This window comes from Ctenocephalides felis, unplaced genomic scaffold (assembly GCF_003426905.1).
Source record: "Ctenocephalides felis isolate EL2017-DRISC unplaced genomic scaffold, ASM342690v1 CF-g0.4_SCAFFOLD_03570, whole genome shotgun sequence".
Lineage (NCBI taxonomy): Eukaryota > Metazoa > Arthropoda > Insecta > Siphonaptera > Pulicidae > Ctenocephalides > Ctenocephalides felis.
The window spans coordinates 67,197-85,278 of record NW_020539724.1 but is presented as its reverse complement, the minus strand read 5'-3'; the positions used below and the strand labels follow the sequence as shown (position 1 = coordinate 85,278).

General features: G+C 27.9%; 1 protein-coding gene and 1 long non-coding RNA gene across 2 annotated transcripts; both read right to left on the bottom strand.

The window, feature by feature from the left end:
- Positions 1-316: 316 nt before the first annotated feature.
- Positions 317-906, bottom strand: LOC113382732. The gene is made up of 3 exons (XR_003367684.1): positions 868-906; positions 667-774; positions 317-403 (listed from the first exon to the last, which is right to left on the bottom strand). It is a non-coding gene; the product is annotated as an uncharacterized LOC113382732 (long non-coding RNA).
- A 9,496-nt stretch (positions 907-10,402) lies between these two features.
- LOC113383011 lies at positions 10,403-14,753 on the bottom strand. Its single transcript, XM_026621264.1, has 7 exons — positions 14,643-14,753; positions 13,547-13,634; positions 13,100-13,180; positions 12,149-12,330; positions 11,691-11,889; positions 11,446-11,552; positions 10,403-10,917 (listed from the first exon to the last, which is right to left on the bottom strand). The coding sequence occupies exons 1-7, from the start codon at positions 14,751-14,753 to the stop codon at positions 10,795-10,797; spliced, it is 891 nt and encodes a 296-aa protein (XP_026477049.1). The 3' UTR covers positions 10,403-10,794.
- Between the last annotated feature and the right edge of the window lie 3,329 nt (positions 14,754-18,082).

Here is an 18,082-nt window from a genome sequence, read left to right as displayed (position 1 = left end):
TGATTAAATTAAAATAAGTATGTATTATTAGTTTCATTGCTCGATATCAATCATATTTCCGCGAATTTGGTGTGATCGTACTGTATATGAGCATGCCATTTAAACGAATATCACTTACCATGTCGCCTTACAATCATTCTTGATTAGCTGGAAGTCAGCATTCATACTCCGATAATAAAAACTCCTTCGGGATGTATCACAAAAATCACTTCACACATAAATCACCTCACACATAGATCACATTGCACACACAAAACTTTTACACTTTTCACTACTTTCGAAATATTTTAATTACATTAACAAAATAAACTTCCAGCAATATACTTCTTTCATGTGTTTACTATTTCACCAATTAATTCGAAGTTCAACATTTGAGCAGCTCGATCAATTCCAGCTCCAAAAACTGGAAAATTTAATCAGAACATTTATTCTATATCAAAAGGAACATAATTTTATAAGTCAAATCATATTATTTATTCTCAGATATTCGATTTCAATGTAATTATTTTCAACAGTTGACTTTTTGATGGCATTATGTATATAAATTCAAGAACATATTGGGTAAATAAAATTTACACCGGCTACACTAGATATTCATTATTCGCAAGTTCCAAATTTACAAAAATTATAAGATGTATGTTTCCTATGAAATATCTCATTACTTACTATTGTTATTCTGTCTCTGTCATCGGGGTAGCCATTATTATTGTCTCCATAAGTAATAAATAGATGTAGTTCTCAGTTCCATATAAAATTGGTTAAATACATTTCGACCTGTAGCAGCAACATGTAAAAATATATTAATCATTTATAATTATATACTCATGTGAATACAATTATAAGTATGCAAGTTATAAGTATAATTACCTGAACTTCAAATTTCTAATAAGCACTAAGGATTCCAATAGTCTTCTTAATGCAAATGAGTAACAATTTAATGTACTCGGATTCTGGTAAAATCTCCAATGAGACTCCAACAAAGTTTATAGTACCTATTAATATGACACCAATTGGACAAACATCTGAAAGAAATAATAATTATTATAAATCAATATAATAAACCAAATTAATTCTTATTCACAAATACATACCCTAGACTCAATCCAAATGCATATAAATTGCCCGTAGCACAATGTGCTGAAGAAACACAGGTTCTGTGAATAAATGCACTAACTATAATATAATGTAAAATAATAATATTTAAATAATACATATTTACAAAATCTGCGAAATAAGTAATAATTTCGAGATCTATATGATTCTATTAACTACAACCAAATGAAACCATACGACAAAATAATAGTATAATTACCTTAACTTCAAATGTCTGATAAGCACTAAGGATTCCAATAGTCTTCTTAATACAAATGAGTAACAATTCAATGTACTCGGCTTTTGGTAAAATCTCCAACAAGACTCCAATGAGGTTTATAGTGCTTATTAATATGACGCCAATTGGACAAACATCTGAAAGAAATAATTATTATCATGAATCAATATAATAAATCAAATTAAATTTTATTCACAGATACACACCCAAAACTCAATCCAAATGCATATAAATTGCCCCGTAGCGCGATGTGCTGAAGAGACAGGTTCTGTAAATAAATGTACTAAATATAATATAATGTAAAATAATAATCTTTAAATAATACATATTTACAAAATCTGTGAAATAAGTAATAATTTCAAGATCTATATGATTCTATTAACTACAACCAAATGAAACCATACGACAAAATAATAGTATAATTACCTTAACTTCAAATTTCTGATGAGCACTAAGGATTCCAATAGTCTTCTTAGTACAAATGAGTAACAATTTAACGTACTTGGCTTCTGGTAAAATCTCCAACAAAACTCCAATGAGGTTTATAGTACCTAGTAACATGACGCCAATTGGACAAACATCTGAAAGAAATAATTATTATTGAAAATCAATATAATAAACCAAATTAATTTTTATTCACAAATACATACCCTAGACTCAATCCAAATGCATATAAATTGCCTATAGCGCGATGTGCTGAAGACACAGGTTCTGTGAATAAATGTATTAAATATAATATAATGTAAAATAATAATCAAGCTTCCAATTTCTTTAAATAATATATATATTTACAAAATCTGTGAAATAATTTACAAAATAATAGTATAAGTACCTTAACTTCAAATTTCTGATGAGCACTAAGGATTCCAATAGTCCTCTTAATACAAATGAGAAGCAATTCAATGTACTCGGCTTCTGTGAAAATATGCAAAATAGTATAATACTAATAATAGATATATAACTATTAAATTCATTCATATTGAGATTACAAAAACTAGTATAAGTATACTTATCTCAGATTTAGCCGACCTGCTTATGAATTATCTATTGTATAATGTCCTGGACGGATAAGATGTTCTGTAAATTAAAAAAATGCTTATTATCAATATTAATATTAACAATAAAACTTAAAACTTAAATAACAATTCATCTATAACTATTCGAATAAAAAAATCTATCCTTGATGAAGTATTTTCGGAATAATAGAATCTACAAATGTTAAAACATACTTAAAAAAAGATCTATTCATAATCAACTATTCTTCAGCTACAAATCTATTTTCAATTTGAATAAATCTTCAAATCACAAAAAAATATCCATTATAAACATATATTCGAACAAAAGTGTTGATTTCTTGGCCACAAGGCTCAAATAAATAAGTAAAATAATTTATTTAATTAACATACCTCTACAATTATGCAGGATTAGACATTCGGTCACGACAGAACTAAAACTGTTGTTGACACTGAACTAACAACGCTATTACAACAAACATTAAACTTTGAACAAAAATTAGTACTAAAATGTAAAGTTCGCGAGACTCCAACGAGGTTTGCAGTATTAACATGACTCCAATTGGACAAACATCTGAAAGAAATAATTATTCTCATGAATCAATATAATAAATCAAATTAATTTTTATTCACAGATATATACCCGAGACTCAATCCAAATGCATATAAATTGCCCATAGCGCGATGTGCTGCAGAGACACAGGTTCTGTGAATAAATGTATTAAATATAATATAATGTAAAATAATAATCGAGCTTCCAATTTTTTTAAATAATATATATTTACGAAATCTGTGAAATAAGTGTAATAATTTTAAGATCTATATGATTCTATTAACTATTGACAAAATAATAGTATAATTACCTTAACTTCAAATTTCAGATAAGCACTAAGGATTCCAATAGTCCTCTTAATACAAATGAGAAGCAATTCAATGTACTCGGCTTCTGGGAAAATCTGCAAAATAGTATAATACTAATAATAGATATATAACTATTAAATTCATTCATATCGAGATTACAAAAAATAGTATAAGTATACTTATCTCATATTTAGCCGACCAGCTTATGAATTATCTATTGTATAATGTCCTGGACGGGTAAGTTGTTCTGCAAATTAAGAAAATGCTTATTATTAATAATAATAATAATAATATATAACTGATAAATATCAGCTAGAAACAATTACGCAATTGTTTACATTAACCACAATGTTTCAAGCTTAAAATAAATATACCATATAATAATTAACACACATATACTTATCAATAATCAGTTTAATTCGTCGGGATATTACATATATATTTACAAGAGATGTCGATCCTTTGACGGCAGAATTAATAAGGGATTATTACTAATTTTTTACATACTACATGACAGTTGACAGTTGACAGGCTACATGACATTAATTCCCGCGCTAAAAAGTGCTGGAGACAAGTTCGCCGTGAAGTTAACCTATGTCACTCAACCGTAACGCGCGAACATTCAAAATGGCCCTAATATTCAAACTCAAACTCAATATAATTGATAGTTTTAATTATATGAAATTAAATAAATTATTTTATAATATATATATATATATATATATATATATAGATATAATTGGATGTAAAATAAAAAGAATTTATTATTTTCAATCAAGCCAAAATATGCAGTTTTTTAAAAAATGCCAGAGTTATTATGGAGACCGATGCACAAAGATTACTTTACACGAGGTCTGTCTTTGTCTAAAATGTTTGATGAATACATATAAAATCATGGTTCATAGCAATTGCACAATAGGCACGTGCACACGCTTTGACATAAAAATTAAAAAAATATAATAAAAATATTGATATAGTCCTCAAGAAAATAACGTACAATAGCTGTTAAATATAAAACGGCGATTATCTAATGATAATTAAGACCGATGCAATAAGATTATAGTGCACGCGTAACCTCTGACCACAAGACATTGTAAATTCGGAAAAGTAAATTAAGAAAAATACCTGATACCTCGTTCACGTATCTCGTTACTCTTACACAATCTAATAATTATTACAGAATTGAATTAAAGTAAGTACTCACATAATTTTAATTGATCTGTTCCAATTTGTAGCCGCCACTAAAATAACGAGCCGACGCTGCCATGCATGCAAAATGATCAAAAAAACGCCAAAGTGACGCTGCGGATAGAAATTGAAGTAAAATTAAGCGCCAAATTCAAATGCGATGATTCGACCAACAAAACAATATATACTTATAAAATTAGACATTATGAGCACGCACAGGTTCTTTTTCTATCGTCATTAAAACATGTTCAAAATAATTTTTTCCGGAAAAATTAATATATCTTCCTTAAAATATATTTTATGCTAAACTTTCACATTTTTAACTACATTTATATAATACATTACTGCCTTTGTTCAAATTGCAATGTAACAAACTCTTAAACTAACTTAATTTAAGAATCTTCACAATTTGGCATACCTTCCTAAGACATCCGATTTGATTGATCCAAAAAAACATTCAATTTGTAATGATTGGGAGAAGTGAATAGTTTTTGGAAAAGGCAGGTTTCTAATAAAGGCAGGTGATTTTTATAAATATTAGACAGTGTAAGCTACAGTATTTATAATAATCTATTTCAAAATATTTAATATTCCTTGAACATTTCGTTACGATATGGGAAGTTCCAGCAATTTCCTTGAGGCACGATGCCATACACCGCTAACTAGGTTACAAATTATTTACTGAAATTATAATACGGCAAATGTTTTAAATATTAGAGGCTGACGACAAGTGATCCAATTATCGATATTCTATTTTATATATTTCTTGCTAAAATACTAAATACAACGCTTAAAATAAAAATGAATAAAATAATGAAAAGAAAATTATGATTAATTTAATACTAAAGTCAATTAAAATCAAAAAAATTAATTTAATCTGTATAATAAAGTAATTTCCAAATAATTATACATCGTAATATTTAATAGATTTATTTAGCGTATATAACGACATAAAATATATTCTGTACACAAATTAAATTTAAACATTTTGTAATAATAATCAAATATAGATAAAGCTCAATTTTGGTTCAATTTTCGTGGATTATATCTTAATCATTGGTCAATGCAACTTAAATTTAGCTTTTTTCGGTGGCGAAGCAACATGAAGGAGCTATAAAATACTTAACACTTTTACATATAGTTAAATGCAATATATGCACATATATACAATTATAACAATTGCTTGTTAAGTTTACTTAATATTTGATTAATATATTAATATAACAATAGCATCTTTCACGAATTAACAGAAGTATTAACAAACATTTCCATCCATTAAACCATGGTACGAGACGAGATACTCATAGATGTGTTTCTTGTTGTTTAAATCTAAATTTAAATAAATATTATTAATTTTTTTGTTCATTATATAAGATTGAAATATAAAAAATTATAGTTTTACGTAATCGTAAATTATACATATCGATTTACTGTACAAATTCTATTTGTATTTCACAGCATATATATGTTTATTTTAGCAAAATAGTCGTCATAAAATTTTTCCTAGTTTGAATTTGTTAACATGGGAAATAATAACACACATACAGTGGCAAAATGTACATTAGTTATTTATGTTGATTATTTGGCGCAAATAAACATTTCAGGAATAAGTTGAATATTGAACAAATAATCCATAGTTTATACATATAATGGCCTCATATTTTTCTTGTTTTTTTTATTCATGTTAAAAAATTCAATTATATTCAACGTTGGCGGATATGAGATGTTCTCTTCTTCTTCACTTTAAATAACTTAACCCTCTCGACTCGGATGCGGTCGCTCCGGTGGCAAAATTCATATAAATCTCGTAATTGGCGAGTGGATAGTGTTATCATATTGATTGTAACTATCATGAAAAAAGCAAAAATAATTTATCACATGTAATTTGAAAATTATGAGTTTTTAAGTACAACGTACAGCTTCTTTGCACTGTGACCATTTTTCGGTTATTGTATACAATACAATACAATGCAATTTTTTACATATTACAAAACAAGGGGCCAATTTTCCGATATAATAGACTGTAACATAGACGGTAAAACCATGTTACGTTAATATTTATACTAATTTGCACTTAAAAGCTCGTCATTACCAAACTACATGGGATAAGTTATTTTTCTGTTCTTTTAGATAATAGTTGCAATTAATACTTTTAATTTTGGGTAAAATATTTTAATCATGTCCCGTGATTGAATTTATTATATCAATTGAAATAAAATACTATCTACATTCGACATAGAATGAATTGAGCATTTCATGTGAGTTAACCAAATTTAACTAATAACACTATTCTACACATTTACAAGAGTTAATAACATCGAATAATAAAGTATTTTATGCTAATGATTTTGAATAAAGATAAAAATATGTATATAGCGAAATACAATATCAACTAAATTGTATACTTAACACAGGAAGACTTTTTGCACCAAAAATATTAAATGATGAATCAAGTATCTAGAGTAACAAAATTTATGTTAAGTTATATATATATAAAAATTTGTTGTAACACTTTTATCATATAAAGCAATATAAAAAGCATTTAAACATTTTACCACATATATAGCATTCTTACTATAATTTTAAGCTTAACTAATACTACAAATTCAATATTTTTAAATCTTCATACAAATACATTTCTTTTAACATTATAAACTATGTTTTATGTGTTTATAAATATACATATAAATATTATAAATAATACATTTTATTTATAAGTATTTAATCGTTTATTTGTCGTTATTATTAGAAAGAAAGATGAAAAAAATAGATTTATTTCTAATCCTATATATAAATATATTGGTATATTGAGAATTCCATATCGACACAAAGCAAAGCGACAAATTAATAACAAGTATGAATTCGTTACTACTATATATATATATATATATATATATATATATATATATATATATATATATATATATATGAAATTCTAGAACGAACTATCCAACAGTATGGTCGATTAATAAAAAAAAATTCCTTGATTCATACTGGTATACTGTAAAATTTGGGTTCAATATTTTAAAATTAAAAGCAGTATCCTTTACCGATGAAAAATAAAAATAAAATCTATAACGAAAATATTATTTGAAATCTTAAAATTATTTTATATCTATAGAGTAACCACAGATAACTAATACAAACACTCTTAATTGAAATTTCAAATCAATATTTCTAAACAATCAACTAGTAAGCCCATAAGCCTATCGATCTTGCTGAACTAACTTCTGAACGCGTTTTATATAATATTGGTTAGTTTGACCGATATATATCATATCACAATCAGCGCAATTCATTTCTTAAACCAGATTCCTAAGGGGGCGTCCATTAATCACGTGATCGATTCTTTATGAACATTTGAACTCTCGAAAAAAAAATTCACACTATATAAATACGTATGATACCCTAATACACCCCTCCCTCTCCGACGTGATTTTTCGTGATTTTTTGTCAAACCTCCCTTTCCCTAAAAGCCTCACGATATTGATGGACGCCCCTTAGTACGTGTGATATTAAAATACGTTTCTGTTCAGGTAAAAGTAGCACTAGTGGTTGTGTTAAAATTGTTGACTAGCCAGAGCCATGGGTTATGCAAGTTTTTTTTTCAGATAAAATAAACTAAAAAAAACTAAAACGTACGCCATAACCGAAAGAATTGGCATATATTAAATTTTTCTATACATATATTAATTTTCTCTAAAATCACACTGTCAATCACACTTCACAATATTTTCTGATATACAATATAAAACGATAACAATATTACACCGGTACAAACATTTATGTTCATTATTAATATTATATTTTTAGTTTTTAATGCGTTTTGGATTTTTTCTAACGATAAATGTGTACATAAAGTACACCACAACGCTCATGATATATTATTTTGAGTTTGGTCGACAGCATACTAATTTTGTTAAAATTATACAATTTATTTCATCTAGTAAGTACTTTTGTTGAGGAGATATGTAACAACAAGCAATTGATAATATTTTATAAGTTAATTAATATCAAGGCTCATAGAAATAAAGTTAAAATAGTTGATGACTCAATCAGTGGATTAAACTTTATTGAGACTAAATAAATGTTCAAATAAAGGTGATAAATAAAATTTGCTTCGTACTAAGTATCAAATCAAATAGATGAAAAATACTAATTGGCATACTTAAATAAAAATTATATTGGAGAAGATATTCTGAAATATAACAAATGCACGAACACAGATGAAAATTTAAGTGATAAATAAAATTTGTAGTAATACAAAAAATTATTATTTTTTCATTTTAACTGTGAAATTATATTGCCCTGGATACCAATTATCCCAACTACACTATAACGCACATTTATCAAAGGATAATTTATGATCACACATGATAGATAATCTAAAACAAATAATAATCTAGACTACAGAATTGATTATACTTTCATTAGCTACATAGAATTACAAATAAACTATTAACTTTGATATTTTATTGTATAATATTGATTGGTGTTCGATATTATTCATGAATTTAACGTACTATAAAGTAAATAGTTCTGATAATTACATCGACAGCGGCGCATTTTAATAGATTCTATTTACAATCAATTACAAAACATTTGAATACGTTAAATATTATATCCATGGTAGTAGATATTTCGATTTGATCTGATTTGTAATACTATATATTCATTTATATTTTTATATTAAAGTTCATGTCCTAATTTGGATCAGGGTATGTTTAATATTTATCACAAAGCTAATAAGTTGGTAATATTTATAGATCGTTAATATAGCACAGACGTCTTCTGTGCCAAATTTTCGTAATAAATTTTCTAAAATTTATGTAGATATTCAACATTAAGGAACCAATTTCCGATAAAATAGAAATGTAACTTAACGTTGTTATGGCAAACCAGTATTCATATGAATTGGTAGTAAAAATAGTCAAAAAGCTATGCATTTGCTGAGTCAGGTGCTTAACATATAAAACCTAACTTGAAAAACGCATAAAAGTGAAACATAAAATGTTGTTCGTTTCTTATCACTCGTTTATTGTCTCTAATTACACTCTCTACAATATTCATCTCTATATGTCACTATTTGTCTGTCACAAAATATAGAGATGAATATTGTAGAGAGTGTAATTAGAAACAATGTGCCTTTGATAACACATACGTGAAGTTATAGTAATATACGTGAAAGTTGTTAATACGAATTTATGTGAAGATATGACCCTAACATAAGGTTGCTGTAACATTTCTATTTTATCAGAGAATTAGTCCATAAATCTATTTATCATTAAAATCAGGAAAAGCACTCAAATTAAAATATTCTAGAAAATTTATAAATAATAATATATAGGTATTATTGAAACCTCGAACAATGTTTAAGATGTAAACGGACCGCAATTTTTGTATGAAAATTTTAAATTTTTGTAGTTATTGTGAAAACTTTTTTATTGACCCTTTCTGATAGTAGTTGAATTCACTGAAAAATTAACATATTACACAGGCCGAATGTTAAATTTTGTTTTATCAAACGTATGTCTAAGACTTTTCAACTTTCAATTAAAAATAAAAAATAACCTCAAGGACAAATGAGATTTATAAGTTAAAAATTTAATTACACAGGATAAATACAAATTTTAAAATAGACTCAACACTACTAATATTTTTACTTTATATTATTTATAAACACTAAATATCGGCGAAAAATTCAACAAAAAAAAATAAGTTCTTGAAAACACACTGAATGTCGACTATAGGCGACAATCGTACACACAGGTATGTCGCATATACTCGTAGACGGCGTTTGTCTCAAAAGGTTTTTTTCGAAAGAGCCGGTCTACAAACAATGTACGAGTATTTAACCAGTTAACTGTGATTGACGAATATAATCGTCATGCAACGGTGGCATAATTTTGTATATTGACAAGTATAATCGTCAGGCGTATAAATCAGTAACCATTGCTATTTTATTGGAATTTTTAAAATAACAAAATATATTTTGAAAGGTGGTGTTGCTTAGGATATTCTGAGGCTATAGCAATATAAAATAAAAAGCATTTCACGAAAGTAAAATGCATAAACTTCCCCAAAATTGGACTGTTTAAATAACAATTTCTTCTGTTTATTTTAAAAATATATTTTGCTTCTTATCAAAAACTATTTTTACTGTCTTACGACACAAAATTGTGTGCAATGTTCGATCGAAGCGACACAGTTAACTGGTTAAGGCTATTATTTTAAGTTCCGTTTCATAGGTCCACTGTTTAACTAAAGAATAAGATTATCTTTAACTATAAGAAATTTACCTAATCATTCGTTAACAATGTGTATTCCAATCGCATTTTCAACGCAAATGTATGTTTTTGTTAGCGATTAGTTGATTCCCATTTGCGTTTTGGTGTTGCGTCGCTAGGCATCCACTTCGTGGCAAACTTCCATGTAATCGGGGTGGTGCATTATGTCCTTAATCATGTCCTTCAGCATCGTATATCGAGGAAACATCGGATAGACTTTTGAATTCATGTATTCACTCTAAAAAAATAAATTTTATTACCCAACGAACCAACCCAACCACTTGTACCTCATGCAGATTTCGTGAAATGACCAAAAAGCTGGTATATAGAGCATTGAGATTGTTTGATGATTCTCCAAAAAGTTTGGTTTTTTGAGGTCACGCGATTCTAACGAGAATATTGTTTTAAATTCTTAAAGGGGTATTCTGGCATGAAATTAAAAAAAAATCGATATTTTGGATATTTGCAAAGTATAACTATTAAGAAACTTATATAAAAGATGATTTCTCAACATTTGAAATATTTTTGGCGATATAGGTCCTCCCATTTTTCTTTCCTCCGCATAACTCTATATATATATATATATATATATATATATATATATATACCTTTGAAAAATTAAAATTAAATATAAACAAACACTTACCGAAATCTAATGTATTATTACAATATTGATTGATAATGCTTCGAGGTATATGTGTGTATGATGACATATATATTAAAATATTAAAAGAACTCTTTAATAAATTTAAATTCAATCACTTACCTTCAATTCTCTTATTAAATTCCTCAAACCAGAATATTTTTTGAGAAGACGATACATATCATTTGTCATTTGTGTGTTTTCGGCTTCTATCTGGGCAGTGGTCATATCTAGATATAATAAAATAATTTAATTACATGTAAAATGACTATCAAAAATTATTTTTTGTGTTTTACTTAAAATGGAAAAGAAAAGATAATATGAATTTTACATAAAATATTACAGAATTTATTTTAAAAATAATTTACCTCCTAATCTTTCTATTCGTTCACGTCGATCAGCAGCCTCCTCTGCCAGTTTTGTTGAAGTTTTGACGCCTTCACCACTTTTTTGTGTTTTTTCCATAATAGAACATGCTCTCAGAACAAATGAAGGAACCGTTTCTTGTTTTTCTTGCTTAGGAATGTCCACAAGAGTCCAGTAGTTTGTCTCCAGTCGTATTACTTCCTAAATTTAAATATATGTAAGTCGAAAAAACTGGAAGACATAATCGTAGTTAAGCAAATTGATTTTGATTTAAAATATAACAAATATAAACTACAGTTGTGCAATTAAAAATGTTTTATTATAAATCGACATCTATTGTTATTATGACTCTTGGCCGAGGTTGACTCGGATTGCCACATTACTCCCTTTCATCGTGGTCATCAATTCACATTCTAAATTTTAGATATTAATTATAAGAAGTTTTAATTATCTAATTCACCTTTATCATGAGTTTAAGCATATTGTAACGATGGAAAACATTTCGCTGGGATTTGCTATCTCCGTACTTGGTCATAAGGGTCACCAACGATTTTTTGGCAGTATCGTAGGACTCTTCTAGGCGTATACGAACTGCCCTTAGACGCTCGTTGGTATCTATCACTTCGTCTTTGCTTAGTCCACCTTTAAAATAATAACAATTTGTATATTAATACAGAACAAATGTTCCTGATACTAATAGTTTACTCAAATGGTAAAAATCTCAAATTAAAAACTAATCAACTCGTGCAACGTAATTACATTATTACAAATAAACATTTCAATGTATATATAAATATATAAAATTATTAATGAGAAAAATCATTTTCCATTTTCCATTTTCCATTTTCCATCTACTGCAAATAAGCATTTACAATTGTCCTTCAAATTAATTGAAATCAATCCGAGTTCGTTCTATTCTCTTGATATGCAGGAAAATACCTCGACAGTATTTGACCAAAAAGGAAAACAAATCATAGCTGATTTTTAATTGCTCAAGAAGCAATTACTGAAGCAGAAATAACAAAATAATTGAATTACTTCCAGCTCTTTGAAAACAGGAAAAACTTATACAGAGAAATGGATCTATCCAGCATTGGTAGGAAAATATATTGTCAGTAGCAAATGATAAATGTGTACGTTCTATTAATTGGACATGATAAAGAATTTTCTCATATTTATTTTTATTTTTCATATTTAGAATATAAATCATTAAGACTACTTTCAAATTCTTATAAGTAATTGCAATTGTGGGTTTAGAATATAGTTTATCTAAAAGCTTTAGAAAAAATTGTTACAAGTAATTATTACAGAATGCAAAGTGCTACTTCTCTATAATTAACAATTATATATATATATATATATATATATATATATATATATATATATATATATATATCAGATTAATACTTACTCGCCGTTCCCTCATCTTTTACATCTTGCACAATCCGTCTAACACTTTGGGTGAATTTTCCGACAAGATTTGTGGTTCCAGCTAATACAAAAACAATAATTAAAATTAATCCACCATGTTAAAATAGTTTTATATATTTATTAGCAATGTAAGTAAAATAATAGGTGAAAATCAGGGGCGTAGTGCACATTGGCAAGGTCCGCACCTAAATTTTGTGGAGTCCCTCACCAAGGACAATAAGAAAAATTGCTCAAACTTAAATAAGTTTCTTTTCATTAATATTTACCTGCTTATATTTTCCAAATTTTACAAATAATTCAAATTTAATATACAAATTCATTAAATCATTTATAGCTGATGATGGTCATAATTTTTAACTTTTAGGTAAATTCTGAATAGATGCTGACTTCTAACTAGATTCTAACCAGGTTCTAACCTAGAACTGACTGCATTCTAACCAGACCCAAAACAGTTTCTTATGAGATTGAATAACAGAATTCTTTTCTAATATACATGGTGTGCTAGAGCTCAAAGTCTAGGAAAATATAATGATAATATTGATCGTAACTACCAAGAAAACAATAGAAAAAAAGGTTACTAGTAATATTTTAGTCTGACTTATTTTTAAGTTTTATACTGGAATTTTTTATCACGAAACTATTGAATATTTTACCATTTTACAATCCTGATTAAATGGGCCGTCTTTTGATGAAAGTTGCCTACACACTTTAGTACTATTATTTTGAAGACGAGCTTTTCAAAATAGTCCAATTTTAACAAATTGTCTTAATTCTTAGAAACTCGGAGCAACTCTATGCTTATTTTTGACTATGGTCCTAGAAATGTTATGTACAGTTACGAATTCAAAATTTAAATGAAGGAGATCAATAAAAATTTAGCTACTAATAATTGAAATAATAGATTCAAAGTTTAAATGAACAAAATTAATAGAATTAACAACTCATAACTAAAATAATGAATCCAAAGTTTAGATCATAGATTTCCAAACTTGTTTGTGTCGTGGATACCTTATACTTTGCCATGAACCCTATATTCAGCTAATATCGATTTTTTTATAAATTTCCATTTATACTAACGTTTAGTATTAACTATTTAAGGTAAAGATTCAAATACAAGTTTAGACATTAATTAATTGGCTTTAAAATAATAATAAAACATAGGTATTAACAAGGTGTGTTGTGACCCACTATCGTGGATGTCTAAAATTCCTTTTTGCTGATGTGAACCCCTCAAAAGAAATCAATGAAAATTAACCACTACACTAAAGTAATAACTGAAACAATGGTCACAGCTTGTTCAGAGCTTTAGGTTGCACTTAAAAAGTCATAATTTTCAAGCTCCATAAAACAATTGTGTAATTTTTGTCAAGGCAGTTACGATTAATATTATTACCCTGTATTTGCAAGAACATCAACAGTTGTCAGCGATTCATACAACTTTTTAGCTATATTGTTTTATAAATGGAATTAATAAAAAAGGACATAATTAATTTCTATATTTCTATATCCTTCTAATTAAATACATCTGATAAAACTTTTTCTACTCCCATAGAAGACAGCGAATTAAATATTCTGCTCGTGCTAATACAAAGCCCGGAACTTTTCGCCCCAGTATTTGACGGTCCCGGAGCCATCCCGGAGTCCCCGCCCGCCTGTGGGTTTATCTCAGCCGGTTCATTCAATTTTCTCAAGGTCGGCCCATAAACCGCCCGTAGATCGTATACATACTACACTTCAGTGTAATATAAAGGCTTAGAGTTATGAAATTTGGCAATTTGGACGACGAGGATTTTGTAGACGACCCTGGGTTCACCATATCGAAATGTGGGAGAAGTAAAATTCATACTAGAATTAGGGTTCACCCAAAATAGTTTTTGAAACTATATAAATATAATAAAAATTTTTTAGTATGAGTTAAAGTTAAAAAAAAGTGAAAATAATATTATTAGTATATGTCGTTCATAAAGACATTATATTAGGCATGTTTGGTTTGTTTTTTCATTAAAAATATATATTGGGGTGGTCCTTAATATGGATTTTTGCTCCCTTTTGCTTAAATGCTTTCAAATTGATAACACAAAAATTTCCAAAAACTTTAGCTCTTAATATTACGTTTAAGATAGTCCGCACTCCAACCAAAGTTTCATATCCATATAACATGGGTAAAAATCCATTTGCTTTTTAGAATTTTATATCTTAGCAACAAGTGAATTAAAATTTTGAGAATAACATTGTTAACATTGAAATAACATTCTTATTTTGATTATAAATAAAAAAATTGCAACAAAAATTTGATATATTTTATAAATATTAGTAGTTACTTAGGAAGAAGAACGAATACACTTTGGTTGGAGTGCGGCTCAAGAGCTGAAACTTTCAGAGATTTTTTTTTATCAATTTGGAATCATTTGAGCTACCATATTCAGTGTAAAAAAGTATACTACTTAAATAATAAATTAGGTTCTACTTCTTATAAATTAGGTTTGATTGGTTCTATTTCATCATTTTTAATATTTTCTCACTGTCACATTGTTTAGTTATTTTATATTATATTATTTCTCAATTTGTAGCCCACCGAAAATGACATAAGATAAAGGTGATATAATTTTTTACAATGTTTAATTTGATGTATTGCCTTGAAGGTTTAAGTCATATACATATATATATATATATGTATATATATATATATATATTGAAATGAATAAAACAGCCAATGCGTCGAATGTAAACAATTTACTTTATTTTTTATACGTTTCGAGACTAGATGTGTCTCATCATTCATATATATATATATATATACATATATATACCCTAAAACAGGTCCGTGAGCTGAGTTAAACTTCCTCTATTCAAGGAAGAATAGTTTGAAAGTTTTCCCAATGCCATTTCACACCGTAGTGCCCGAAATGGGCTATTTTTAATTGGAAACATATTTTTGATCTTTATTTTCAAGTAAATGAGACATCACTACTGCATGATGCCACACAAAACCGTGCCTGGAATACCTTAATTACCACGAAACTAGTAGAAAATTATCCTGATAGTATAATTATTAAATTTAATATATCCAAATTTCAAACAAATTTAAATAAGACATTTGATTTCAATTTTTTGAGGTATATTAAATAATAAACTTTATCATTCTATAACATAAATACGATTACCTTTGCATTACTATTACGTATCTACGAATCTCGTAATCTCTTTATTTGGGCGTTGAAGTGGCGCTAAAACTTCTTCATCTGATTCCTTTGAATCCTTCTAAATCAGCTTATATTGCTGATAATAAATTGACTAAATCCAAATTTCACGCCGAAAGTTGTCAAACGTGAATTGCCACTAAATTTCCTGATTTCCCAAAAACATTAGTAATGGAAACACCTTTTCTAAATATTTCAACCTTGATCTGGTATCTCCATAAATAACCAATAATTTATTCTACTTTAAAATTGACTTTGTTAACTTAATTTACTTGTTTATGCACTATTTTTTTTATAGTAAACAGGGTAAAGGATCAGTTGGTGGTGTTTTTTTCTTATATAAAAAAAACTGTTGAATATAACTTTTACAACAAACAATAACATATACTTAAAAATTATAATTAGGTATCACACACTAAATACAATAGCACAAAACCAAAAAAAAAACAACTAATGGTACAAAATACTTTCGGTGTGAATTTTGATGAATTTCCGTTTATCTCCTGGTTATACTCCTGGTTGTTTGATTATACATCTTTTGCTTTCTAATTTAAAAGAGTATCATCAAAAATTTCTATACTTTATTTCTATGATGATGACGGACCTTAATAAGCCTTGCTCTAATCTACCTATAAATTTTAATCAAGGATTTTCTGGATCTTACACGTATCAACTTCATACAAGTTGTTTCCAATAAAATCCTGCCCTTACCAATAATGCAAATTCTTGACCCATTTCCACCCCGAATCCGGCCCGGAATTCAGAGACGATCGTGTCATCACATAAATTTCATCCGTGCACACGCGACATTTCTCAACCCGGATTTACCACCAGCATTCCCGATTGGGCATCGCCTAGGGCTTAGGCCAATGGGAATTTCTGGAACCGATTGTGAAATTCACGGTTTCCCGACATCGTGTGTACGTGTGTATTTGTTTTCAATGTGCGTGTGCTCCGAAGGAAAAGCGGAATGGAAACCGGAAAATCGATAGACTCAGCATCATCAACGGCGGCAAGGCGAAAGAGCGCGCAGAAGTCACTTGGTATAGGACACTTAACACTGATCTTCGGGGTGATTGAAGGATTCTTGATATATGGTCTTAGGTCGAATATTTTCTTTATCTTGTGGAAACACTGACTTTCGAACTCAACATTCAAAATATAAAAAAATAAAATAATTTCTAGACTTTTTTTTATCAAAGTACCAAACTTTTACAAACAAATTCAAAAAGTAGTTTGTGAATGACTAGAGCTTAACATTCAAATAATAAATTTTACAAATATTTGGAAAAAAGTGTTAAACTTTTCGTCCACATTTAAGCTCATGTTACCGAATCGATTTTAAAAAATCAAAAACTTTATGATACTGATTAGTTTTAGGTGAAAATCTACCGAGCCATTTTTAACTTCCCGTAGGGCAAGTTATAGTAATCGCAAAAAAATCGAAAATGAAAATTTTTATATATCTTTACGTTTCAAAACATTCTGAACATTTTGGCATACCTTAGAAAAAATGGATGTATGTGTGTGTGTGCGAATGCAAATTTTCGAATAATTCAAAAAATATTCGAAAATGTTGATCTTTAAAAAAATGGTACGGGATGTTCCAGAAATTGTTGAAAAAAATTTAAGCCTATTTTTATGGAACTTTTTTTGGCGATATATCATATCATATATATCTTGGTCCTATAGAACTTACTGAAATATTACGGTATATAGTTCTAATATAAGTTGTATTATATTTTATTGTATTAAATTTACAA

Coding starts and splice junctions, on each gene's coding strand:
- LOC113383011 (XM_026621264.1), bottom strand. CDS start 14,753: ATGGCTCCGGGACCGTCAAATACTGGGGCGAAAAGTTCCGGGCTTTGT. Junction 11,553..11,690: donor ACGAATAGAAAGATTAGGAG/GTAAATTATTTT, acceptor TATTATATCTAG/ATATGACCACTGCCCAGATA. Junction 10,918..11,445: donor ATTTAATAAGAGAATTGAAG/GTAAGTGATTGA, acceptor TTATTTTTTTAG/AGTGAATACATGAATTCAAA.